A 26883-nucleotide genomic window follows, 5' to 3' on the forward strand; every position below is an offset into this window, starting at 1 on the left:
ATGACTGAGTAGAATGTTTTAAACTATGAGACTTATTCGTTGCCTCTCCGTCGTTATAGATAAATTACTACAGATACCTATGCTCACGATATATTAAAAAAAACTCAGACGAAATGCCCTTTAGAGTGAGACGCTACTATAATTTTTTTTTTATTCAACTGGATGGCAAACGAGCAAGTGGGTCTCCTGATGATAAGAGATCACCACCGCCCATAGACACCTGCAACACCAGGGGGATTGCAGATGCATTGCCAACCTAGAGGCATAAGATGAGATACCTCAAGTGCCAGTAATTTCACCGGCTGTCTTACTCTCCACGCCGAAACACAACAGTGCAAGCACTGTTGTTTCACGGCAGGATTAGCGAGCAAGATGGTGGTAGCAATCCGGGCGGACCTTGCACAAGGTCCTACCACCTGCAAATATAGGTTGTAAAAAAAAACGGGCCAAGTGGAAATCGGAATAGCACACCAGGAATTATTTAAAGGCACCCGTACCAAGAGAGCGATTCCGATACACTGATTTAACGATTAAACTTTGAGGATGAGGATCAATAAATTATCCAACTTCAAGTTATTTGAAAATGTTACAAAATAAAAATAACTTGAGTTTAAAACCCCATGGTCAAAGACACCCTGAATAAAATACTATTGTTAATACAGCCCTACTTCTAAACTCTTCAAACTTCCATGTCCATCACGGGTAAGCCTTTGAACGGAACCGAGAGGAGGAATGTTTGTCCTCGAAAAAAATTGGTATTTATACATACTCGTAGGGAAGGGGGTGGGCATAGCGGGGCCACGGGGCATAGCGGGGCGAGCCTTATGCAGCTCGAACCAAACGCCGTACAAACTGTCAAATGCGTAGCTATGATTGGTTCTTAGTCGGCGAACGACCTTCATAGGCGAGCCACGCCATTTTGGCACGCGTTTGTGTGATATAAACAAAAATACCAAAACCAGTGTTTTTCTTAAAAAAATTAGTGAAATTGAACACCGATCCTTTCTAAAACGTACCAGGATCATAACCTAAGAAATAAAACTATTTCGTTTGGAAGTTGTGTTTCGTTATTTATTATGACCATCTCACAGGAGACTCCACTTTACCCCTATACACGTGGCATAGCGGGTCAAATGCCTTTTTTCATTTAAGCACATCTAGTAGATTAATTGCATCAACATAAATGTATCCATAGTCATTCGCAATGAATACGTTAAGTACCCTACTATGACCCCCCCCCCTCCCATACTTCGTTTTTTTAGCATTAGAAAAATAATGAACTATCTTAACATTTTTTTTATTGAAAAACGTTTTAAAAAAAACAGTAATTATTACGTATGATACCAAAAAAATGTAAATAATTTCCTGTGATTTATTTTTCAAAAGTGTTTTTCAATAAAAAGACACGTCCAGATCACTTCTCTTCTTTCTAATGCTAAAAAAAGAAGCATATACATATATAGAGAGCTCCAATGACAATACATTACCGTAAGCAAAAAGCTTGTGTTGAAATTGTTATTCACAGGAAAAAAAAGTTCACTGTCAATTGTGAAAATACCTCAACACGAAGGTGTAAAAAATTAACTGTAGGTACAAACTAATCTAAATTATATTTATGGTTTGTGGCAGGTTCTATACACCCGCATAGCCGTGGGGCTGTGGCAGAGCTCCCACGGGCTGCAGCATCTGGGCCGCGTCCAGTGCTGCGCCACGCCCTGCCCGAAACCCGAGAAGCAGCCCCTCTCCAGCTACGAGCCTCAGCGCACCTTCATAGGCAACAAAGAAGCAAAGGTACAGCTGACACTTATAAGTTTCCGATTGTTAAAAGCCCGACAAGCAGCCGCTCTCCAGCTACGAGCCCCAGCGCACCTTTATGACCTACAAAGAAGCAAAGGTACGGCAGGGACTTACTAAGTTTCTGGTTATTAACAGCTCGAGAAGCACCCACTTTCCAGCTACGAGCCTCAGCGCATGTTCATAGGCAACAAAGAAGCAAATGTACAGCTGCCACTTACTAAGTTTCCGGTTGTTAAAGGACCGAGAAGCAGCCGCTCTCCAGCTACGAGCCTCAGCGCACCTTCATAGGCAACATAGAAGCAAAGGTACAGCAGACACTTACTAAGTTTCCGGTTGTTAAAGGACCGAGAAGCAGCCGCTCTCCAGCTACGAGCCTCAACGCACCTTCATAGGCAACATAGAAGCAAAGGTACAGCAGACACTTACTAAGTTTCCGGTTGTTAAAAGATCAAGAAACAGCCGCTATACAGCTACGAGCCTCAGCGCTCCTTCATGAGCTACAAAGAAGCAAAGGTACAGACGAGATACTTATTAAATAAGTTTTTGGTTCGTAGGTATTTGACTAATTCATGCCTAATAATACCTAATCACAAATATATATTTTGATTGTGTGTGTTTGCAGTAACAAATAAACGTTTTATCTATCTATCTATCTAAATAAGATTCAGCTAAAGCAAACGCGAATTTCTATTGCGAAACAAATCTGTCCTTTTATTTCTGATATCGCATTTATGTTTTCTTCATTCATTAATCTCTTTGTCAAAAGATAAGTAGACTTATCTTCGGATTTATGAAGTCTCTCGAATTTAATAAATAGAGAAATTTTGCTGACGTTTTATTGAATGACTTTAACCTAGCTTCTGGGCGGCCGATAGCCTCGGTACGATTTGGTGAAATAATATCGGGGTTCGTAACTGTTATAAAAACTAATGAGCCAGTTACGTAGCAGGTGTTCCTTCAAAATTGATGCAACATTGTAGAAAAGTTAGGCAATTTATTTTGTGCATGAAATATACAAAGCACACCTTGCCTTCGCATTCAGCGATTACAAACTTTATTCTAATTCCGCTCCCACCTACGCAAACAAAATCCATTGTTATTTCACGTACAAGACCTCTGCGGCGAAAGGATGAAGATTGTGGAATAGGTATCTTCTTCCTAGTCGTTACACTCTTGACAGAGTGGTCGTGGTCGTCATATCCGGGGTGGTAATGCGGCGCACTATCCGTCGCCATTCCTCTCTCACTGTTGCCTTCCTAGTGCATTCATGCAGCGAACTGCCAAGTGCTGCCTTTATTTGGTCGGTCCAGCGCATAGGCGATCTGCCTCGTGTTCGTGTGCCCTCAACTTTACCTTGTACCACCAGTCGCTCCACAGGTGTATCATCTCGACGCAAGACGTGTTCGAAGAAAGAGAAAATACGGCCCTGTACGATGGAAGGAAGACGTTTCTTGATGTTGAGTTCCTGGATAATGGAGACGTTAGTCCTAAATTGCGTCCATGATATGTTAAGCATTTTTCTTCAACACCACAAAATAGGTATCACCGATGTAAAATTACCTGAAACATGCGTAACGAATAATAATGTCTCCGGAAGCGATCAAGGTTGAATAAAAATAATATGCCTACCAGGGTATAATGGGTACAGAAATTTCCAATCCGGTATCAATATCAGATTAACGACGCACGTATGATCTAGTTATGGGTTATATTACTGAAACCGCACATCACGACAAACGTCATCATTTACGTCGTGTTTATTCAAATTTTGAAAATTTTCCAGAGATTGAAACGAAATACCCCAGATCTTGTTCAGAGCAAGCGGGCGATTATTCGAGCGTTCCAACCGTCTCATTTTTCTGTACACTTTTCTGTAAAAATGGCTGGATATTCAAACACACTTTTTTAACCCCCGACGCAAAAAGAGGGGTGTTATAAGTTTGACCGCTATGTGTGTCTGTGTGTATGTCTGTGGCACCGTAGCTCTTAAACGGGTGGACCGATTTGAATGCGGTTTTTTTTTTCATTTAAAAGCTGGTTTTCTAGCGATGGATCTTAGACATGCTCTTTTGTTCGCTGCGGTAGGGATCTTAGACGCATAATGGGTATTTACTTTACTTTCAAACATATTTGTGACCTAAAATTTGAAGCACCCATGTATGCTATATAAATATGCAAGATTATGGAGTTCTCGGCCTGATGCTGCAGCCAGGATATCCAGAACACTAGTAGGTACACTCTTGATAAAACTATAGCAGATATATCGTATTTCGATTCGTTTTGATCAGTATTTGATTCTACATTCAATGCAATGGTGGCAACAGGATGAGCTGATGCTGCAGCCAGGATATCCAGCACACTAGTACACTCTATAAAAAATAATAGCACATATGTCGTGTTTGGATTCGTTTTGATCAGTAATTGATTCTACATACAATGCAGTGGTGGCAACACGACGAGCTGATGCTGCAGCCAGGATATTCAGCACGCCAGTATACTCTTGAAAAAATAATAGCAGATATGTCGTGTTTGATTCCTTTTGATCAGTATTTGATTCTACATAAAATGCAATGGTGGCAACGGCAACGCGATGAGCTGATGCTGCAGCCAGGATATCCAACACACTAGTACACTTTAAAAAAAATATATACCAGTTTAAAAAACATGAAATAAAAAACTTAAATTTAATATTTTAAAAACACCCGACACCAAAAAACGCCAGCAAAAATAAAAAAAAAACGTCCTAAAAAGAAGCCGAAAAAAAACGCCGCCAAAAAAGAACTAAAAATTTAAAAAAATATATTATAGGTACACTACCTAGCTGTTGCCCGCGACTTCATCTGCGAAGAATTCGTTTATCCCTATCCCGCGGGGACTATGCTGATTTCCCGCAAAATTAGCCTAAGTTAATTTAGTATAAGTAAGTACCTAGTAATATAGGTTATAAGTACTTTAAAAAATACAACATATGTACTTTAGTTTCCTGTTAAACTTAGCGGTCCCCCGAGACCGACGACGCTTAGATAAAAAAAATATTACTTTGTACTTATACTAAATTAACTTAGGCTAATTTTACGGGAAATCAGCATAGTCCCCGCGGGATAGGGATAAACGAATTCTTCGCAGATGAAGTCGCGGGCAACAGCTAAGTAGTGTATAATTATTTTTTTAATTTTTAGTTGTATTTTTGGAGGCCTTTTTTTACGGCGTTTTTAGGACGTTTTTTTAATTAGTATGGCGTTTGAATATTCTATTTAATAATATTACTGCACTTAATAATATGGAAAACAATACGTATTGAATTTATATCATTATGGCATCTAAATTCGGAAAAATAAAAATATATTTTAAATAAATTTTCTAGTAAACGAATCATTCGGGCAAATGAAGTTTCGGGCATATGAACTTCGGGAAAATGAAACGATAGATAACCGAAAACGATATCAAAATCAACAGCCAATTCGTAAAAATGTGACCAAAAATGAAGCGGTTGAAACGCTCGAATAATCGCCCAAGCAGGCACTAGAGTCGGGCAATCAGATGTTTAAACATCACAATGCATTAGTGAATTACACTCCCTTGTTTTTAATCAAGTAAAAAATGAAATTTTTATTTTTTTATTCTAACGACAAAAACGAACTAGTTCCAGGACTAGTTTAGTGACAAAACTCTATGAATTTCGGAATTCGGAATTCGGTGGGTACTATTGCGACTTTATGCCGTTTTATGGGTACACACGATGTACTAGTAGGTATGTATACATCCGATTTTCTTCTGTGTTCTAGAATCAATTGTTTTCAAATACATACATAACGAATGTTTTCATAAACAAAGAAATATAAGAATTGAATGGGAATAAATGATTAACTAGCTTTTACCCGCGGCTTCGCTCGTGCGAACCATTAACATTTCAAAGAAGCAAGGAATCAAGCAAGCAAGCATCTAAGCAAGCTTGCAAGTGAGCATGCTTCGCTCGCGTGAACCATAAATATTTCAAAGAAGCAAGCATGCAAGTGAGCATGTAAGCAAGCATGCAAGCAATTAAGCATGCATGCAAGCAAGCATGCAAGCAAGCAAGCATGCAAGCAAGCAAGCATGCAAGTAAGCATCTAAGCAAGCTTGCAAGTGAGCATATGTATACGTAAATTTGCAAGAAATAGCGCGAGCAAGCATGCAAACAACAGATCAAGCAAGCATCCTTCCAAATTTTCAAGTAATAATGCAAACAAGCATGCAAGCAAGCAGAGTTAGTACGCCAGTGGTGGTTGTGAAAATCAGTTATTTAGTTAAAAAAAATATTTATTATAGCTGTTGCCCGCGATTCCACGCAGAACTTCCTAACTAGTGGATAGGCAGATACCTTGGCCCGCACAGTATCCAAACCAAACGCCCATAGACTTTTATGTCTGGGGACGGGCGAAAGAGTATGTTACGGAGGTGACCACGCACAGGTATTAATGGAAAGGATAAACGCAGCTTTTATGACAATTAAAGCCGAAATGCGGCTAGCTACCGTAACTGTACAAGTAAGAAAGAGATGTCGGGCGTGCATTAGGAACAGGGGAAAACAGTTAGAAGCAAAAAATGATTATAACAAAATTAAGTATTAAATTAAGTTCAATTTGTGCAACCAGTATTTCAAAAAACGATCATAAAAATAAACTTGCTTTACTCGCTGACTCCGAACAATTTCCGCCCTAGCCTTTATTCAGTAAATAGGCCGCAATGGGCACTTTTATATGTCATTTTTTAAACTACCAGCGCTTTCGGAAAGACCATCATTGCCAAGATGAATGCGCCACAAGAAACTTGGCAGAAAGTCATTTTTTCATAATAATATAATTACAAATAAAATACTTAAAAAATATATTATACAATTAAAGAAAAAAAAATACAAAAAATACTAATAGTAAAAAAAAGGGATCTTAGTTAAAATACTAAACACTAACTATATCTAAACTATATCTACGTTCAGTGGAAGTGTAGAATGCTTCCACCGTCATAAATTTTAAAATAATAATAACAACAATTTAGTTCTGAAATATACATTTCAGGTCAAGTAACCTTTAAGCTTTTGGATTTCGAAGGCAAGTTCACGTCTGCCGCCCCCAAAGTTAGCTCACACGCACTCATGTCATGCTCTGAAAGCAGAGCGGTACCGAGGGCATGGTATTGCTTCCGTTCCCATAAGCTCTATGGGATCGTCTTGGGAACTTCGACGTCGCGAGCCTGTGAGACTACTCAATTGTCTTTTGTTGTTTAATATTTGATTTTAAAGTAGGATTTTTTGGAATAAAAATCCTTGTACGTCGCTCTGAGACTATGAATTATAATAAAAACTATGATTATTTGAACAAGCATGTATTACTAAGTATTAAATACAAAAAATAATAATTTTACAAACATTAATAAAAAAGTTACGAACGTTAAAAGGCGGGATTTCGTGAAATTTGAGAAAAACATTTAAAAAATCATGTCTCCAAAACAGCAAGGTCCAAGGGTGAAAAGATAGAAAAGAACCCCAACAATATCCCAATATCAGCATACGCCATGGTAACAATGAGGAATTTCGCGAATGCTCTTGTTACTTTCCGTAAGAAAATTGTGATAGGAGTACTAATCAGAAACTTTTGCATCAAGCCTTGTTGATTTAAATTAACAAATCTTTTTTTTGTAATCCAGCGCGCCATGAAAGCGTTAAAGGCCTGCCGCGACCGGGAGTCCCGCAACTGCCACCACCTGAGCCACCTGTCGCGCAACGTGCTGCGTGCGCGCCGCGGCGTCGTGCGCATGCTCATCGTGGTCGTGCTCACCTTCGCTATCTGCAACTTGCCCTTCCACGCGCGTAAGATGTGGCAGCACTGGTCCAGCGGCTATCATGGCACCGGTGACTTCAGTACCCTCCTTACTCCTCTCACATTCCTCATCACTTACTTCAACTCCGGCATCAACCCGCTCCTCTACGCGTTCCTATCGAAAAACTTCAGGAAAGGTATGAGGGAGCTCATATTTTGTAACTGTCGTAAAAATAGGAAGAACAACAACTTAATATTGTTGAATCCTGTCGGAGTGGGCCTTAGGAGGAGTTCAACGAGGTCCACACGCGCCAACTGCAGCACGGTCACGATGGCCCCAAACGGAGACTCATGAGACTACCGACGCCGAAGGTTTCTTTACAAAGTTGAGGACATAGACATTTCCTGATTAACGTCGAGTACCACGGACGAGGTGACCGACAGTAGCGGTCTCTATACTATATCTACTATATCTAAGCGGGACTTATACGACTAATGAAGAAATGCTACAAACTAATTTTATATTGAATATATAGTTATAAGCGCTGTATTAGTCTATCAATTGATAGAGTTAAGTGATCTCCTGAGCTTAATTAATCGAAGTAGGTATTTTTGGTACATTCGTGATACGTTACCTATTAATAAATGTTGTTAGTTTTTTATAGTCAACACTAAGTTGTGCCCATATGAACATATCTTTTCTACCCTGAATTATCGAGTCACTACGATTTTACTTTTGTGCTTAACCGCTTTCTTCGCCTTGTTCATACTAGTTTACGAGTAGTAATAGTAACCTCACACGACAATGTGGCAAACAGGCTGTAAGTTATTTTATGGCAAATGACTGACTGACATTTTCTATTAAGTATTATTTGTGTGGTAAATATTCTTGTGTAAATCTTGTTTGTACGTTTTGGTAATATTATGAAAGGGAAAAAAAACATTCTCAATTGTTACCGCTACATTTACCTACAAGTAGAATAGTTTGGCAATATTTTTGTAGTTAAAATGCAATTATGCGTGTCATATCGACGTCGGTGGTCTATGCTAATGCAAATTGTAAGTGGTTAGTGTTTTTAATGTTTTGTTATTTTGGTTCCATTGTGTTTTGTTTTTTTTATTTGTAAGTAATTGGTTTTGTATTTTGACTTTATTGCTTTTTGTTTGTTTTTTTTTTAGGAAATTTTGTCGCTTTCCGTGAAGTCGCCAAGCGGTCACAGCGGAAGACCAGCGTTGGCCTACACAGCCAACACTATGCTGAGCTGGGACCGCTTCGCGATTTCGCATATTGTTGTTTTTTTTCTTTCTTTAATGTATTTTTATTATGTTGTGTGCGAATAGCGAATAAATATTTCTATTTCTATTTCTATTTTTACTTATATTTTTTTAATAATTTGTTATTTACGAAGGTACGACAAAACTAGAATTAAGTATATTTCTTCGTCTAGTCATAACAAGAAAAATTATCGTTACATTTGAAATGTAAATAATACTTAGTGTAAATTGTATTAAATAATAAATTCAGCTCATAGCGAGCGACAGACACATGGTATCTACTCTAAGCATTCTTCAAAACTATATAAACTAAATTACATAATGAAAACAGTTATTAGCAATTATCCGTTATAACAGAGACAAACTTTTTTTTTATTCGACTGGATGGCAAACGAGCAAGTGGGTCTTCCGATGGCAAGAGATCACCACCGCCCAGATGTTTATCTGCAACACCAGGGGTATTAATACTTGCTTGCTTTGCTTGTTTGGGGGTACAAATATTTTTGCTTTTCACTTTTTTGCAACAACATCTCTGAGCACGGCAGTTTAAACTGTTCATTGAATGTACGGTCCAGGATTTTAATTCATTGGCCACCATGGAACCATTTCACAGTAAACGTCATAGTTACATCGCATTAATTAACAGGGAAAGTTTCTTTGAACTTTTCCTTTGAAATGGTTCCATGGTGGTCCATGAATTAAATTCCTTGACTGTACTACCAACCACAGTGACATTAGAATAACCACATAGACAAACGTTATGCCCTATAATATACAAATAAAAAACCCTTAATGGTACTGAAATATCAGTACCATTTTTATTATTCGTGTTAGGATACTTTGTAAATGAGAAAGGTAAATAAAATGTATTCTATAAATATATTAAAGATGTTCGTTCCAAGTGTTTTATTTATTTTAGTATTTGCACTAATTCCCCTGTAAAGATAGTTTCAGGAGACGCAGGTACTTAGATATTGTTACGTGCATCGCTCCTAGCTCATACAAGCAATTGATCAGCGTAAGTAATGCTGTTACTTCTTTTCTCTAAACAAGTAGCAACAGTTGCCTACTACACTTTGACTGGATCGCATTGGCTCTATAGGAGATTTATTAGATATTAAAAACCTTTTAAATATAATAACTGGAATGGGAGAGAATTGGGCTGCCAAGAGAGCGTACGTGGGACGACCGACTGGTCGCCGCCCGGTTGGGCGACCCAGGTACCGCTGGGAGGACAGTGTCCAGGCGGATCTGCGACGTCTTCAAGTCGACGACTGGCAAGAGGCTGCGCACGATCGGGACAGATGGGATGCTCTCGTTTCGGAGGCCAAGACCCTCTGTGGGTCCCTGAGTTGAGTCAAGTTAGTTAGTTAGGTTAGGAATGGAAGAGCTAACCGAAACATGATTAACAATTTTGTTTAAATTAAACATTTTGACTAACTCCGCTTTCATACACTTACCGAAAGCTATACAAAGTTGAGCATATTTATTAATTAAACAAACTTTTTTACAAGCTTTTATTTAACTTTCTATGTAATGTTACTTATTTGTTTTAAAATCTTAAAAGTCAAATATTGCCCACTGTTAGTGATCGGTTTGCCTTGAAACCGTAAAATATACGTATTGTATGTTTTAGTTTCAATGACAATGCAAGTAAAGTCAGTAAAAACGATCAGAAAAACTTGTAAAAACAAAAAAAAATAACAAACCTATATTTAAGAATTGATGCGGACAATACTAGTAAAAGATGAGTAAAAGTGATTTTATTGTTATGGTATCTTTACCTAAGACATGGTGGTTTAGTTCAACTGTCCGCCTTTAACTTCAAACAATAGTTGACGACTTAATAGCAATAAAACAAGTTCTAATTTAAAGTCGGCTGCTTCGAGCTCAGACGTGAGACAAATCTGAACTTAAGGGAGATTTAAACTTCACTCTTGAGACACGCCGAAGCTTCCCGATATCTAAAGCTTTTGTAAGCTTGGATCTATTCAACTACTAAACCAGAATTAATTCTACAGTGATTTTGATTAGTTTTTGATTTTAATGTATTCTAAATTGCTTAATTATAACAAGTTCAATTTTTAGACATCTATATTCTGCCGTAAAGTACATAGATGTCAATGATAGAACCACAAAATTGTATGCCGATGACATCGGTCAAAGCGGGACTTAGGTTCACGGTCACTACCTATAATCTCAGACGTAAGTCATGGTAGCTTACTTATTTAACCTATGGCCTCTCAAGCAGAGGATCGTGGGTTCGAGCCCACGTGCTCGCTCCTCTAAGTTTATTGAAATGAATGTGCGAAATTACATCTTAAACTTACCTAATACCCCCAATGATTTTAAAAGACTTATCCAACGATACCCCACACCATAGGGTTGGATGAGTACCTAACAAAAATCACCCCCAATTTACTTCTAGGGGAGGTACTCCAAAAAAACATTTGTCGGAGTGGACTTACTTCTCCTCTTTTACTATGATACTTAATATGACGGAATATTCCCAGCAGTTTCGCACTTAATTTAGTACCGATTAAGTTGTTAAGTATAGCGTTTGACTTAGGCTAGATATATTCAAATTTTATTAGCGATTTGACTAATCTTTTTATTACTTATAGTCATTAAACTCAAATGTTTTTTTAAAGCTAGAATATTTATCTGATTACGTTACGAGATTCTACAGTGTGTTACCGGAAACCAGGCTTTTTTAAGGGATAAAGTAACGTATTTCTGTAACTTTACCATGACATTATTTTAATTAATAAACTTAAATTCAGACTGTTAACTTTCGAACAAAATTATAGTTGCCAGCCGTACAGTAAAGTAAATTGGCAAGTAAGTGTAAATGACAGCCGACAGATACTTTGATTATTACTTGTCAATGTACTGTGCTGTACATTGCTGGCAATTATACTTAAATACGGTATTTGACAACTCCTGAATTTGCCATATCTTAATATAATTATGAAAATATAGATATACAGACAGTGTTTAGCGAAGAGAAAACTTAAATCGGTTGAAAATTTAATTTATAGTGATTTTTTGAAAAATCTATATACTTACCTGTCTCTTTCTCGAACACTTTTCTCTATGCAGCAAGTATGGCGGTACTGGCGTGTGCCGTCGCATGCCAGATGTCTTTCTCTGTCTAATCTTAAATTTCAAACCTTTATAACTTTGTTATTTGTAAAGGTAGCCTAAAAATTGTTTCCCTATTCGATAACAGGCATTGTGTAATTTTAATTTATAAAACATATACAATATAGTGAAATATCGTATTCTGTTAGAAAGTTAACAAGTCAGAATTTTAGTATATTAACTAAAATAATGTCATGGTTGTTACAGAAAGAAATATGCTACTTTAACTTTTCTCTAAAAAAGCCTGGCTGCTGGGAACACATTGTATAAATAACTTTTATTACGCTAAAATCAATCAATAAAATCAAATCAATGTGTCGATAAGATAAGGAAAAGTGAGCAGCCTTCGCATATAAAGTAAGCCAACATTCTGAAGGCCTAAATGGTCTATGTCTATGGTCTAAACCTTTACAAGACTTACAGTGCTTAATGCGTTCCAAAGAAAGACTTCTTGGATATTTTTATTTCCAGACATCGCCGTTCAAACTCAAATACAAATCATTTATTGCGGACTTTTGAATCTGTAGTGTTAGTATTTACAAATTATAATCTTATCGCTATAGTTAGTATTTATAATTAATAACACTAATGCTTATGGCGTTAATAAAATTATTTTTCACTTCTCATGCCCTTAAAATGTTAATGTTACTTTAGTCTCTGTATATCGGGACTAAAGCTCCTCATTAGGTACCTAATCTAGGGCTTAAAATATATATTTTTTGATTTACGTGGGAAACCCCTAAACAGCCAATCACGGTGTTTATGAATATGGAGGATTATCGCCATTTTCAGTGATTGTGTATAAACAATTTTTAGGGCATGGAAACCTCAAAATGACTACTGTGCAAAAATATTTAAAAATACACGATTTAATTTCGTGAAACATAATTAATGATTACGAATATTAATCTATTCAATTATATCAAGGATAAATTCATTTTGTTATCTACGCATAGTCCAATTAGTTTTAAAATAGTTTGAAACTGTTGGATAAATATTTAAAGCGTTTAAAGCGTCACTTTACAAATAAAAATCGCGTAGCAATTATTTTACTATTTAAATTGTGAACAGATGTCCTTTAGTAGTCGTATTGAGCCTACGTTTTTAAAACGAAATATGGTAATTTTGAACAGAATTTCCTTTTTTTCCTCGCATTCAAAGTAGTGTTTAACGCGAGACTAAACGACCATAATGACACTCTGCTGTCTCTACTCTCTGCTCGGGTGGCCAAACATCTCGTGTCATTATGGGTTGTTTTAGTCCCTCGTTGAACAATCTACTATAACGTCTTAAAGGCAGCCATAAAAATGTCGTATAGGTATTAACACTGGTTTAAATAATCTCGAAAAAGCTAGGTACATGATTAGTACTTATTTGTAGTTTTTGAAAAAAATAACATAAATTAGGAAGATTTAGTTACGATACTTCATTGATTTTAAATTTGCAAAATATGGATGAAAAGTGTGGAATAAACCGCGGAAGTTACGGATTAGGTACTCGCGTTAGTTCCTTTGGCTGTTCCTTCGAAGGAACTTTTGCTTTTTTTTCGCACTAAGTAGTTCCTTCACAAGAGAAGAAAGAAAAACTGCGTTTGTTTTTTCGCTTTCGTTCCTTTCCCAGTAGCACCTTCAGTTCATGCAAAGGAACTAGGGCGAAAAAATAAACGCGGTTCTTCCTTCATCTCTAGTGAAGGAACTTGTGCGAAAAAAAAAACGCAATATAGTTCCTTTGAAGGAACCTCCAATCTACCGCGAATAATCCGAAGTCACTGCACATGGTAAAATTTTGTATTTAATTAAATAAAAGACGCTACAAGTAATCCATCACAATTACCCGAAGCCACCAGAGAAATCTTAAACTCCCAAAGCGAAGTTGAAACAAATTGACAAGTTTCTACGCTTGAAATTTAAAACAAGTTTTGTTGTACTCAAACAATTTAATTTATGCTACGCCCCGCTTTTTCGTATTTCTTACTAAAGTAATTATGGCAATTTAACCAGTTTACAAAGACCTAGATAATTAATAGTCAAAATACCACGCACAGGACTTATCACGCTCGAGTAATATTTACCTCGACGTTTCGGCAACATTACAGTGGCCGTGGTCACGAGTAGACTCAAGATAATTACTCTAGATAATTAAATTATTAAAGAGTTCATCCTAAGTAAAATTTGTTGTAACCACAATTAGTTTAGTACATGACCGTCTGTTGCCAGAGTGAGTATTGAGTATAGGGGGTGCTATGTTCTACACAAACCTCGACTGCAAAGTCATTGCTGGGTTTGGCAGACAGTTATAGCTTCTTGCGCGTCCAATGGCAAGCATTATACGGAATTAACTGCCTTATTGTATGTATAAATAACACCCTTGGAATCATATCGCCCACGAAGGTGATGCCCACTAAAAACCTCACGAAATCCCTCGTTGCTATTGTGGGACGCCACGAGAGCTCGAAGTGACAGCGCGACCCCCACTGGCCGCCCCGGGATGGAGCTCCTCACGTCGACTTGCAGCAATCCAATGCAGGCTCGGCTCCCCAGCCTCAGTATTCAGTATTGAGCCATTTATTGCTTTTCATGCAATACAATACAATATAGTTAAATTTGAATTGAGAATTATATTACATACTCAATAAATAGTTAAATTCAGAATTAACTTACATATTCTAATTCTATTCTAATTTCTATTATACCTAAGTCATTACACATCTTTACATTTCTCATAAATATCATTAATAATGTCAAAGGAGATACAATTATAATTTACAAAATCTTTGGACTACCAAAAAATACACTAATCTATGTATGCAATTAAAAATTTATTAAATACAATAAAGTACGGATGAATATAGTATGGATGAGTTACATGTAGACGAAGCAAGCACTTGCCATAAATCAGTCAAATATTTTAGCAAAATATTCGTTAAGGTATAAAATGGTCTTAACTTTAAATAAGATTTCAAGTTATTAGAGAATTCTCTCAAGTTTACTGATTTTCTTATGTCGACATCAAGGTGATTATAAACCTTTATTTGCTACATAACCTATGCTTTTTTTATATTGTAAAAAGTACGACTCAGGCAGTGCGAGATCCAGACTGCGCCGTGACGGGTATCTTCGGGAGTCGTTTACTGATTAAAATATGTGTGTAAGTTTTTAAACACATAAAGACAAAGTTGGTAAGCATTCTCTCCCTGTAGATGCCCGATTATTTTATAAAAGTTTAATCCTCGAAGTCAACGAAGCGACCCACATTCTACTCAGTGGCCGTTCACGTTCTACTCTGAAAATAGGGCGGAACCGAGGGAATGATGGCTGCCGCCCTGATTAGGCTCACCCTTACCTTTCCCTGCCCGAATCGAACAAGCTGGTACTTGGGTACTTTAAGCTCGCCTCTGTCAAAAGACGGCAACTTAAAGATCAGATCGGCAGATTTCCGACGTCATACCCAGTATAATTGCCATCCTGATCATGCAACAACTTAATACCGGTTTATTTAGGTACCTACTAAACTAACTGTACACAACAGAAAAATATTTTTATCAACCTCAAAATTCAATGACGCTGTAAGCTACAGAGCATCAAGATTCCGATTTATTTTCCGTATTTACTTTAATTAACATTAATAACTTAGGCTGTTAGCCGCAAAAGCAAATAACGAATCAAATTGTCGTATATCCTACTAATGAGGGGGAGTTTTAGCTAGTCTATATGAACTGTAACGTGCTTCACGTTGGAATTAAGTTAAATATTTAAGCCTGTCAATTCCATTCCTCGGTATTGTTATTGGTGTGCCCGCTTCCGAGTTTATTCATTTTTAGGGTTCCGTACCCAAAGGGTGCAAACTGGGCCCTATTACTGAGACTCCGCTGTCTGTTTGTCTGTCCATCCGTCTGTCACAGGGCTCTATCTCTTAAGCCGTAAAAGTTAGGCACTTGAAATTTTTAAAAGATTATGTATTACAGTGGCCATTACAACAACAAATACTAAAAATAAAATAAAGTAGCAAATTAAAGGGGTCGTCATACAAGAAACGTGTTTTTTTCGGCGTTTTTGGTTGCTACGCCTTGTTAGCCGTTGCTAGGCAGCCAAGGTTGTCACCTAGCAACGGCCCTATGCCGTTTGAATGTTTACACCTTTAAGTTAGCTATTTTAATGATGTTTTATAAAAGCTTCGATAATATAATATAGTGACTGTCTGATTGTGTGATTTATTCGTTTTTGTGAAAAAATAATGAAGCAATTTATGAACCGCAAACCTCAATGAAGTCAACTTTAATAAAGCGCTCGCCAAATTCGCACCGTACTAAAAAATTCAAAAAATTCAAATTCATGTATTTACTTAAGATGCGGTTACAATGGTTGTTGTTCTATAGGTACACAGTCCCAATTTTTGACAACGTATAATAAATCGAAAACCATTCGGAGAAATAGGCTTCGTGAAGCGTTTTCAGAAATCAGATTTCAAAAATTTGATTTACTGAATTAAATAAACAAAATTTAAGTAATGACCTTCGTTTTACCCCTGCAGTGTTCCGTCACAAAGGCAGTTCTAAAGCAGGTCTACACTCTAAAGCAAATTGACAGTTTGAAATGTTGCTGTCCTGCTTATATAATAGCAAAGAGTGACACTGACAGAACTTTAATCACATGATGCGCACTCGGCTTTAAATAGTTGTCATTTATCGTAAAGTCCGAAATGCATACGAGTATTTCCAATGTATTTTTACAAATTAAATTATTAAATTACTACGTTACAAGTAAATATAAAAGCATTTAAATATCAGATTTTAACAAAAAATATCTATTTACTATCACATCATTAAACAAACATAGGAATAATCGAAGCCAAAAAAAGAGAAATAAATAAAACTATTTGTCATGGTTCATTTAGGACCCTAAGCCGTGCTTGTATTATTGTCACATTGTAATGCCACAGATTAAGTTATGTACGGGATTCGATTTGTAGCATTCGAACATGGCGGATGTAGACAATATCTAATTTTGCTATTTCTTGATAGTGTTTTATGCGGCGATTTACCTTAACAGTGAACAGTGATCACAAAATTCTATATTTCTCTCGTGTCTGACATTTTTTAATGCACAAGTTGTGTCCACGTGGTTTCTGGAATTTTACTATCAAGTTGCAAAAACTACAACCACCGTACAACGTCCCTCTCAAAGAGAGTACACTTTGACACTGGCGAAATTGTCCTATTAATTAGTACAGAAAAGCCATATTTTAAAAGAGAAGAAGTTATGTACGAGAAAAAAAGGCGGGAAACTGTAAAACTTGGCGGACGTGTTTTTTTGTGCAAATTTATTTAAATATTATTTTTAACTGTAAATATAGGATCAATTAAGGTATAAAGTAAAACATTGAGATTCTGTATATATATATATATATATATATATATATATATAAATGAACAGTCAGCCTCGTGTAATAATTAATGTATTAACATTAAAAGTACACAGAGCAATGAAAATGAGCAATTTGTACATTTACGTATTTTAATTTGAGACCGCTTAATGTTAATTATTGCCTTAGGGTGAAGCCAGACGAGCGTAATTTTTTGAGTCGTGAGAACGATTTCTGCTGCATTCGGTTTTATACTAAAGTCCAGTTTGCGCCACGCGGCGACTTAAAATGAGTTGTTCACATTGCATGAAACGAAAATTACGCAGTTTTTATTTAATTAAATAAATTCGGATTACTACGAAGTTTAGCTCGACATGTTTCGGGCTAATTTATAGCTCTGCTCTTGGGGCAATGCGACTCCAAAAGCTTCCTCTAGGAGTCGCGTTGCTACGAATTAACCCGAAAAATATCGAGCTAAACTTGACTTAAGATGTGGTATCCGGATTTATTTAATTAAAAAAACCGGCCAAGTGCGAGTCGGACTCGCGCACTGAGGGTTCCCTACAAATATTTATATTATAATTATGATGTAACTAAAAAAATACGTTTTTCGCAATTTTTCCTTTATCTGTGCTATAAGACGTTGCTTTGTACCAAATTTCAAGAATCTGAGTTCACGGGAAGTACCCTGTAGGTAGGTTTTGATTCCCTTGCAAGTGTTGAAAATTTGCAGAATAAACGGTTGTATCTTTTGATTGCGTTGGCTTAGAAGTTTAATTTTTTCACAACTCCAAGGGACAGTAGACTTGAGTATTTGATATAAATTTCAGCTTGATACCTTCACGCGTTCCTGAGAAAAGGGGTCTTGACAGACGGACGGACGAACGGACAACAAAGTGATCCTATAAGGGTTCCGGTTTTTCCTTTTGAGGTACGGAACCCTAAAACTGAGCCTCACGGTAGTTTCATTGTTCAAAATTGTGCTTTTTCTCAAAAATTAGAAAATAAGTACCTTATGAAACTATCACTAAACAGTTGATCAAAATATGAAATTCAATATTTTCCGACGATTAACACGGAGCCATGCACTGTTCGTAGCTCCACACGCCGTCGCACTTTATCAATTTTTATTATTTAATTTAGATTTGATTAAACTACCTAGATAGACCGTCTCCAATGCGTTGCGTTTTGCCATTAGATTCATTCATAATGACAACGACACTCGTACACTTCAATTCAATAGAATCTGACAATCCTGTAGACACTTCCAGCCTACTAATATAAACACCGGGCTGCCTAAGGCTTTGTGATGTGACTATTATTCTTTTTTGATTCCTTTTAGATGATAATTGCAACAACAGGGACATATATAATCAAGTGTACCCACGATAGGGTGTCTTAAATATGTAGAAAATTGACAGATTCTATTGAATTGTACTTTAAGTAGGTACTTGGATATTTTTGAGAAAAACCTCTGTTAACGTTCGCGTTAAAACAGTCTGTACTGGGTAGATTGGAGCCCGATTGGCGTCGCCGATTTATTTCGTGGCGATGGCAAGAATAGACACGTGGTGATGTCAATACATCACTACGTGTCTATTGACTCAATAGTCTGCCTCACTCCACCTGGCGGCCTCAATATTCCTTATTGCATTTACACGTCGAGAAGATTGGTACCACAGAATATCAATCAATACTTACTCTTCTTAGCCTTTTCACCGCCACAAAACAAACGAGGTGACGTGCTCTGTACCTACGCCACAGAAAAACCAGCGACAAATCAACTTGATTTTTAATTCCATTGCAGAAGGATTAATTTCGAGTTGGTGTTGGTGTTGGAGTGCTGCTGCATAAGTAGCGTGGTAGAAATAAGCAACCTGAGATATGTATGCATAGGAATAATTCGTGTATAGATTCCTGTCCAGCGGTGGTGTAGGGGTTATAGCACGCAGCACGGATTGCTGAGGACCTGGGTTCGATTCCCAGCGCTGGTCTCTTTTTCTGGTTTTTCTGTGCATCCATGTCTCAGTTTGTATTTTCGATTAATTTCGAGTTGAATGTTGGTTATGTATAGATGACCCTGGCGGTGAGGCATTCCATTGGCTGTCACGACTGGATGACTGGCGGTGAAAAGGTTAGTATTCCAAAGATGTCAAGGTTTTGACAGAATGTTACTTGGGCAAGCCTTGACATTGGTCTTTAAAAATCATTACCTTTATGTTTACAGCAATTTGCTTTTGTGAAGGCACCTAGGTAGGTACTTACTCATTGTGTAATTTTTTGTAGCAGATTACATGTACTAACATCATTCAACAACAACATTGAAGAGTTGCACTCTAGTCGGTGAAGTTAATTGGCACTTCTCCTTCTTCTTAGTACTTCTTAGAAGCCGCGGGTTGGCCTAGTGGTTTGACCTATCGCCACTCAAGCAGAAGTTCGAGAGTTCAAATCCCGGCCCGCACCTCTGCGTTTTTCGAAATTCATGTGCGTTAATACATTTGAAATTTACCACGAGCTTCATGGTGAAGGAAAACATCGTGAGGAAACCTGCACACACCTGTGAAGTAATTCAATTTTATGTGTGAAGTTCCCAATCCGCACTGGGCCTGCGTGGGAACTACGGCCCAAGCCCTGTAATTCTAAGAGGAGGCCTGTACCCAGCAGTGGGACGTAAATAGGCTGGGATGTATTTATGTATGGACTTCTTGATATGAATATGTATGAGCCAACATTGACGTTCTACTTTATTTTGTTAAAACAATTTAATTGAACAATATTATTGTATTATTTAAAAGCCTATAGAGGTGTCCCGAAGGCCTCCCCCCATGTCCTCCACTCGCCCGGTCTTGGGCGAGCTCTGACCAGCTGCGAAGAAAGGCGTAGGCCATCCCGTCATCGACGCCTGGGCCCGCCACGCCGCCGAAGTCCGTTAAATTTAACAATAATTAGAAAATAAAAAATTATTTACTTTAATTAATTATTTTATTATTCACTTCCTCTCCTCTTTTATTTTTCATTTTAAATAATTGCATGGGCTAAAATCTCGTATTTTTATGTTTTAACTATCTCAAGAGAGAAGTGCGACTTACATTTATATTATACTAGCTTTTTCCCGCAGCTCCGCTTGCGGTAAATTTGGGGTAACACAGATTTACTTTCCACGATCTTTATTTTTGTGTTTTAATTGATTTTTCGGAGGGTAATATTTGCAAATTTTCAAGTTAAAATATCAACCTAGAGATCATAATTCGTACAAACCTAGAACCCCTGTTTCACATCGTCAGGTCAGGGGTATAATTTTAGAAAACCTACGTGTTTCTTTTTCCCGCGACTTCGTACCTACGCGACATAGGATTATTCCCGCGGGATAGAAATAAGTAAACTAAGTAGAAAACCACACTGTCCGCGATTGAATTGAAACATGCTTCTATTATTTCGGGTATCGATTTTTAAAAAGCTTTTACTAATAGTTTTATTTTAATCAGCTCAGTTTTTTTAGAGATTACCCCCAACAAACAAAGAAACACACAAAGTTTAGAAAGTCCTTATCCCACGGGAATTTCGAAAAATTCTTACTTAGTGCACTTCTATGATACTTTATCTACATATGTGCCAAATTCAGGTCTGTGAAATCTGTACTTTAAGCTACGTGTTGGTATACTGTTTTATAGGTATAGATAAATTTTGTTACGTAATGAGTTGATTGTTTTGGCGTAAGTACTTCATGTGTCCTAACCGTTAAGGAGTCATGCCTCCCATCATCAGCTCACCTGAATAACCAGAAAGAATACAACTAAAGGTCTATACGTGCATATGTTGTGTGTATGTAATAAATAAATAAATAAATAATAATAATAAAATATATTTAAAGAAACTTTCTCTAACTCCTAACCGTTAAGGAGTTTAACCTTCCATCATCAGCTCACCTGGATAACCTGAAATAATACAACTATCGGTCTATACGTACCTGTAATATTTAAAAAATATCCTGAACTCCTAACCGTTAAGGAGTTTTACCTTTCATCATTAGCTCATCAACATGAGATGATGTCTACCAGACGCAAATACTTAAATAGCTTGAGAAAATATTTATATGAAAAACGTAATGCGTGCCTACAAAATTTAAGGGTTGCACTCGATTTCCCTGAGATTCCGTCGTCAGATCCTGATTTGGTGACAATGGAGCCATCTCGGAAGTACCTATACTCTTTGAAATAAAAAATAATTTTTAAAATCAGTCCACAATTCACCGAGAAATCGGTGAACATACATAAAAAAATACATACAGTGGAATGCATACCTCCTCCTTTTTTTGAAGTCGGTTAAAGCTTTGCCCTTTGCGGCCTACTTACAATATAAACTTTTGAATTTTGAAATTTTCGCTTTCAACAACCAGTAAAACGCAAAATCCCGTTTTTTTCCCGTTCCCGTAAGAAGTTCGGGAAATGCTCCCCTACAAGGAACCCACTTAAAACCTACCTACCTACCTACTTATAATAATTGATCTAGCTTTACTAGAAAAACGTGTGATATCGAGTTATAGCCCGAGCAAATATATCGGTTGCCCAGGTGGGTAAGTAGATAGATAGATAGATTTATTTATTATCTTCTGAAAAAATACATTACAAACACAATATCAGGTAAGTAATAAGTTTAAAAACATGAATATAAAGCTAAAATTACAATTTCTGTGCCAAATTTAGAAAATAGGAACAATCAATCAAATAAATAATTTAAATGTCAATGAGGTCAAATCTTATATAAAATTAAAAATTAGTTCACAAAACTGTGAAAAATTACAATAGAACAATAATTTTACAACAACTAGTAAATCTAAACTAGATCTATTTTATTAACCCCCGATGCAAAAAGAGGGGTGTTATCACATTTCTAAATCTTTGATCTAGAGACGTTAAAGTAATGACCAAAGTTATCTCTAAGCTACGATTTAATTCAAGTTAAGTATAGAGCATAAAAATCCTACGAATATTCTAGGCGATTTTCATAAATGAAAATACTAAAATCTGGGGCATAAAAATATGTTTCCTGTAATACAAGTTTCCAGGAACAAGGCTCTGACTCAGTGATCGTGGTCGTCGGATAAGGATCAGTACTTAACTCTCATGACGACTTTCTTGGGAAAATAGTGTTGTAGTCCTTGCCTTCCACGCCGCAAAGCTGGTTTCCGGAGTTCGTAGTTTGCAATAGAGAGCGCTGATGCCCACCCTCACATTCGGTCCCTTTAGTCACCTTTTACGACACCCATGGGAAGAGATGGGTCCATCCTATTCTAAACCCAGGCACGGCACAAACTCAATTAACCCAACCGCATGCTAAAAAACTGCGTAGGTTTTGTCACATATGATGGTGTTGCGTAAATATACCTATTCGATTAAAGTCTACTGTTAAAATAACTAGGTACATGATAAAATTATACAATGTGTGCAAGTATTTTGGATGGCGAACAATTTTTTTGATTTGCATCCTCTTTACTGTCGGTGGCTGATTGGCGCAAGTCCTTTGCCGCGCGCCTTCGATCGTAAAAAAGGCGGCAGTCAGCGTGACTTAAAAAAAAGGCTCTCGGCGGACATATATTGGTACGGTTGTGCTCGGTTTTCTAAAATAAATATTAATTGTGATTATAGACATTGTAAATAATGTTGTGTGTAAAATAGTAACAAACTTTATACGTCTTAAAACTAGCTAGTGAAGTGGCGGTGCGGACTATTGCGGCTTTACGGACTTTAGCGAGCGTCATGCATCGAAGTCGGCTTCATTGAGGTATGTTTTTCATGAATTGTTCTCTAGACACAATGCTGCACAGAAGAGCAAATAAGCCACGGCCTTGGTAACAGTCACTATTCAAAGGTTTAACTAACACAATGATAGCTTATGGATATCTGATTAAAAAAACTTTAACAGTATATTTTCTATGGATAAAACGAAGGAGTCCAGGAAATACCCCTAATTAATACCTAAAGTCCATTAAATGTCCTAGTTATAACAATCATTATTCGCAAATTCGTCGAAAACTTACAAAGAATCCAAAATAATGAGAGAACATTCAAACACCATTCTGCAAAGGAAAGTGGTAAATAAGGCTTTGTTACAATGAATAATGAGGCGAAAAATAGATTCGTTTCGAATCAAGAGCAAAATGATACCTACTATTCAAACGGAGGAACGTTTGTTTATTAAACGACTTGAAGTTGGATGCCGCGCCGAGGGAAGTACTTTTCATTGATTAGACCGTTTCTGAAACAAAGAAAAGTTAAATTAATATTTGTGATAAAAAAAGATGAAAAACCATTTCAATTACTTTCTTTCATTTCTTCTATCGCTGATGTTAATATTTGTCTTGGCGTTATTATGGAGTATTATTAAAGAGTATGGTATAAACTACCTAGCATAGTTATCGAAGTACAATCTTATAACACGAGACGGTGCCTCTTAAACTACCTAGCATAGTTAACGAAGCACAATCTTATAACACGAGACGGTGCCTCTTAAACTACTTAGCATAGTTATAGAAGCACAATCTTATAACACGAGACGGTGCCTCTTAAACTACCTAGCATAGTTATAGAAGCACAATCTTATAACACGAGACGGTGCCTCTTAAACTACCTAGCATAGTTATCGAAGCACAATCTTATAACACGAGACGGTGCCTCTTAAACTACCTAGCATAGTTATCGAAGCACAATCTTATAACTGAGACGGTGCCTCTTACTACCTAGCATAGTTATAGAAGCACAATCTTATAACACGAGACGGTGCCTCTTAAACTACCTAGCATATTTATAGAAGCACAATCTTATAACACGAGACGTTGCCTCTTAAACTATCTAGCATATTTATAGAAGCACAATCTTATAACACGAGACGGTTCCTCTTAAACTACTTGGCATAGTTATAGAAGCAAAATCTTATAACACGAGACGGTGCCTCTTAAACTACCTAGCATAGTTATAGAAGCACAATCTTATAACACGAGACGGTGCCTCTTAAACTACCTAGCATAGTTATCGAAGCACAATCTTATAACACGAGACGGTGCCTCTTAAACTACCTAGCATAGTTATCGAAGCACAATCTTATAACTGAGACGGTGCCTCTTAAACTACCTAGCATAGTTATCGAAGCACAATCTTATAACACGAGACGGTGCCTCTTAAACTACCTAGCATAGTTATAGAAGCACAATCTTATAACACGAGACGGTGCCTCTTACTACCTAGCATAGTTATAGAAGCACAATCTTATAACACGAGACGGTGCCTCTTAAACTACCTAGCATAGTTATCGAAGCACAATCTTATAACAGAGACGGTGCCTCTTACTACCTAGCATAGTTATAGAAGCACAATCTTATAACACGAGACGGTGCCTCTTAAACTACCTAGCATATTTATAGAAGCACAATCTTATAACACGAGACGTTGCCTCTTAAACTACCTAGCATATTTATAGAAGCACAATCTTATAACACGAGACGGTGCCTCTTAAACTACTTAGCATAGTTATAGAAGCACAATCTTATAACACGAGACGGTGCCTCTTAAACTACCTAGCATAGTTATCGAAGCACAATCTTATAACACGAGACGGTGCCTCTTAAACTACCTAGCATAGTTATCGAAGCACAATCTTATAACTGAGATGGTGCCTCTTAAACTACCTAGCATAGTTATCGAAGCACAATCTTATAACACGAGACGGTGCCTCTTAAACTACCTAGCATAGTTATAGAAGCACAATCTTATAACACGAGACGGTGCCTCTTACTACCTAGCATAGTTATAGAAGCACAATCTTATAACACGAGACGGTGCCTCTTAAACTACCTAGCATATTTATAGAAGCACAATCTTATAACACGAGACTGTGCCTCTTAAACTACCTAGCATAGTTATCCACTGATGTCCAACATGTTGACCACTGAGCCATGGCCCTTTTGCACTACTGCAGCGCACACAAGCAATATGAAGTTTACTTTTAAGTCTGGACTGATGTTTTGTATCCTTGTATCTAATCTTGATTGTGTGTGCAGTACCAAATAAACGTTTTTATCTATCTATCTATCATTATCGAAGCACACGAGACGGTGCCTCTTAAATCACTCTTGCCAGTTTTAATAAAAATTAATGATTGCGAAACTTCTCAAAATGTATGTAACCTACATGCAAGTAATAGTAGATTGATAAACAAGGGTTGTAAGCGATCAATTAGACCCAAGATATTTAGGCGCACGAGCGAGCAAAGCGAGCGAGGGTGCTTATAGTTCGCGGGTGTAATTGATCATTTACACTCGAGTTGAACACTCTACTTTTCATCACAAATGCGAGGAAATCACTGTAACAGAGCGGAAGAAAATTTATCGCGCCAAACCGTCTTTTGTTTTTTTTTAATGGCCTCGCGCTCTTTGGCTTCGGCACATTCATTCAGCCAACCAGCACTGGCCAGCAGCATTATGCCAGCATGGAGGTTTGGAGGTAGTAAGTATTACGCATTACAATCTCCTTGTTTACCAGTTCGCGAATACAAAGGAGCACCATTCAATTTTTAAATTTACTTACATCCCTAAAGATGTAAATCGAATTTACTACACGTATTTCAAGTTAAGAGTCCACCCACGCCAAACTGCGCGAGCGGTTTTGTACCTCACCCCCGCGACCCCTCTGAGATAGATCGCGTGCAACCGCGATTTGTTCGTAGGCGTTATCTGACAGCGACGCGTTTTCGCGCGCAGCGCGGCGAAATACGGTACCGCTAAAGTTTATCAGAAATGTCAAAACGATCGTTTGTTATGGAGTTTGTATTGAATACGTCATAGACTGACTGCTATGACAAGGCTATGACGTTACAATTTCCCACGTTCAAACTGATTCAATTTTATGTACTTAGGTACTTAGATAATTCGTTTTTATTAACTTGAAAATCGCCGAAATTACGAAAAATGTGAAAATTCGGTTATTATGAGTATTTTCAAAGCTGCATTCCAATACAATACAATGACTCTTTATTGTACTCCGGTCTGAGTGGAGAGCCTTGGGAGAGGCCTATTATGTCCAGCAGTGGACGTCTTTCGGGTGACACAATACTAAAGTTCACCTAACTTTTATTTTCTTAGGTACACTTTAATTTAACTATGGCCTATGAAATACACCTACATTTCTATAAGTGTATTAGTAATTTCTTGCTAGAGAAATACCTATATCAAAATATTAAAAATTAAGCAAGATATATTTCTCAAAATGTAGACAAAACTGAAGATAACTTATAATACCTATACTCATATAGGTAGGTATACACTAAAATATGGATCCATTTGCAGATAGGTATCGATTTTTTATTTGAAAACCAAAAACCTCATTTGCTTCGTACAGTCGGATAAAACATTCAAAGGACATAACATTGCCTGGCGGGCAATTTTTTCAATCACAAGTGGACATTATATTAAGTAAAATTACCCACGTTTATAATTTTATAAAGCACAAACTTACGTTTA

General features: G+C 37.1%; 1 protein-coding gene across 2 annotated transcripts in view; it reads left to right on the forward strand.

The window, feature by feature from the left end:
* The window catches only part of TrissinR (Trissin receptor), a 112211-nt gene extending 102462 nt beyond the window's left edge, over positions 1 to 9749 (forward strand). For both annotated transcript variants that reach the window (XM_074085646.1, XM_074085647.1), the window contains exons 6-7: positions 1630 to 1791; positions 7480 to 9749. In XM_074085646.1, coding sequence (XP_073941747.1) covers positions 1630 to 1791; positions 7480 to 7947 — 630 coding nt within the window. In that variant the 3' untranslated portion in view covers positions 7948 to 9749. The remainder of the gene's footprint in view (positions 1 to 1629; positions 1792 to 7479) is intronic.
* The last annotated feature ends 17134 nt before the right edge of the window (positions 9750 to 26883 follow it).

Source organism: Choristoneura fumiferana, chromosome 3, assembly GCF_025370935.1.
Source record: "Choristoneura fumiferana chromosome 3, NRCan_CFum_1, whole genome shotgun sequence".
In the NCBI taxonomy this organism is placed as follows: Eukaryota; Metazoa; Arthropoda; class Insecta; order Lepidoptera; family Tortricidae; genus Choristoneura; species Choristoneura fumiferana.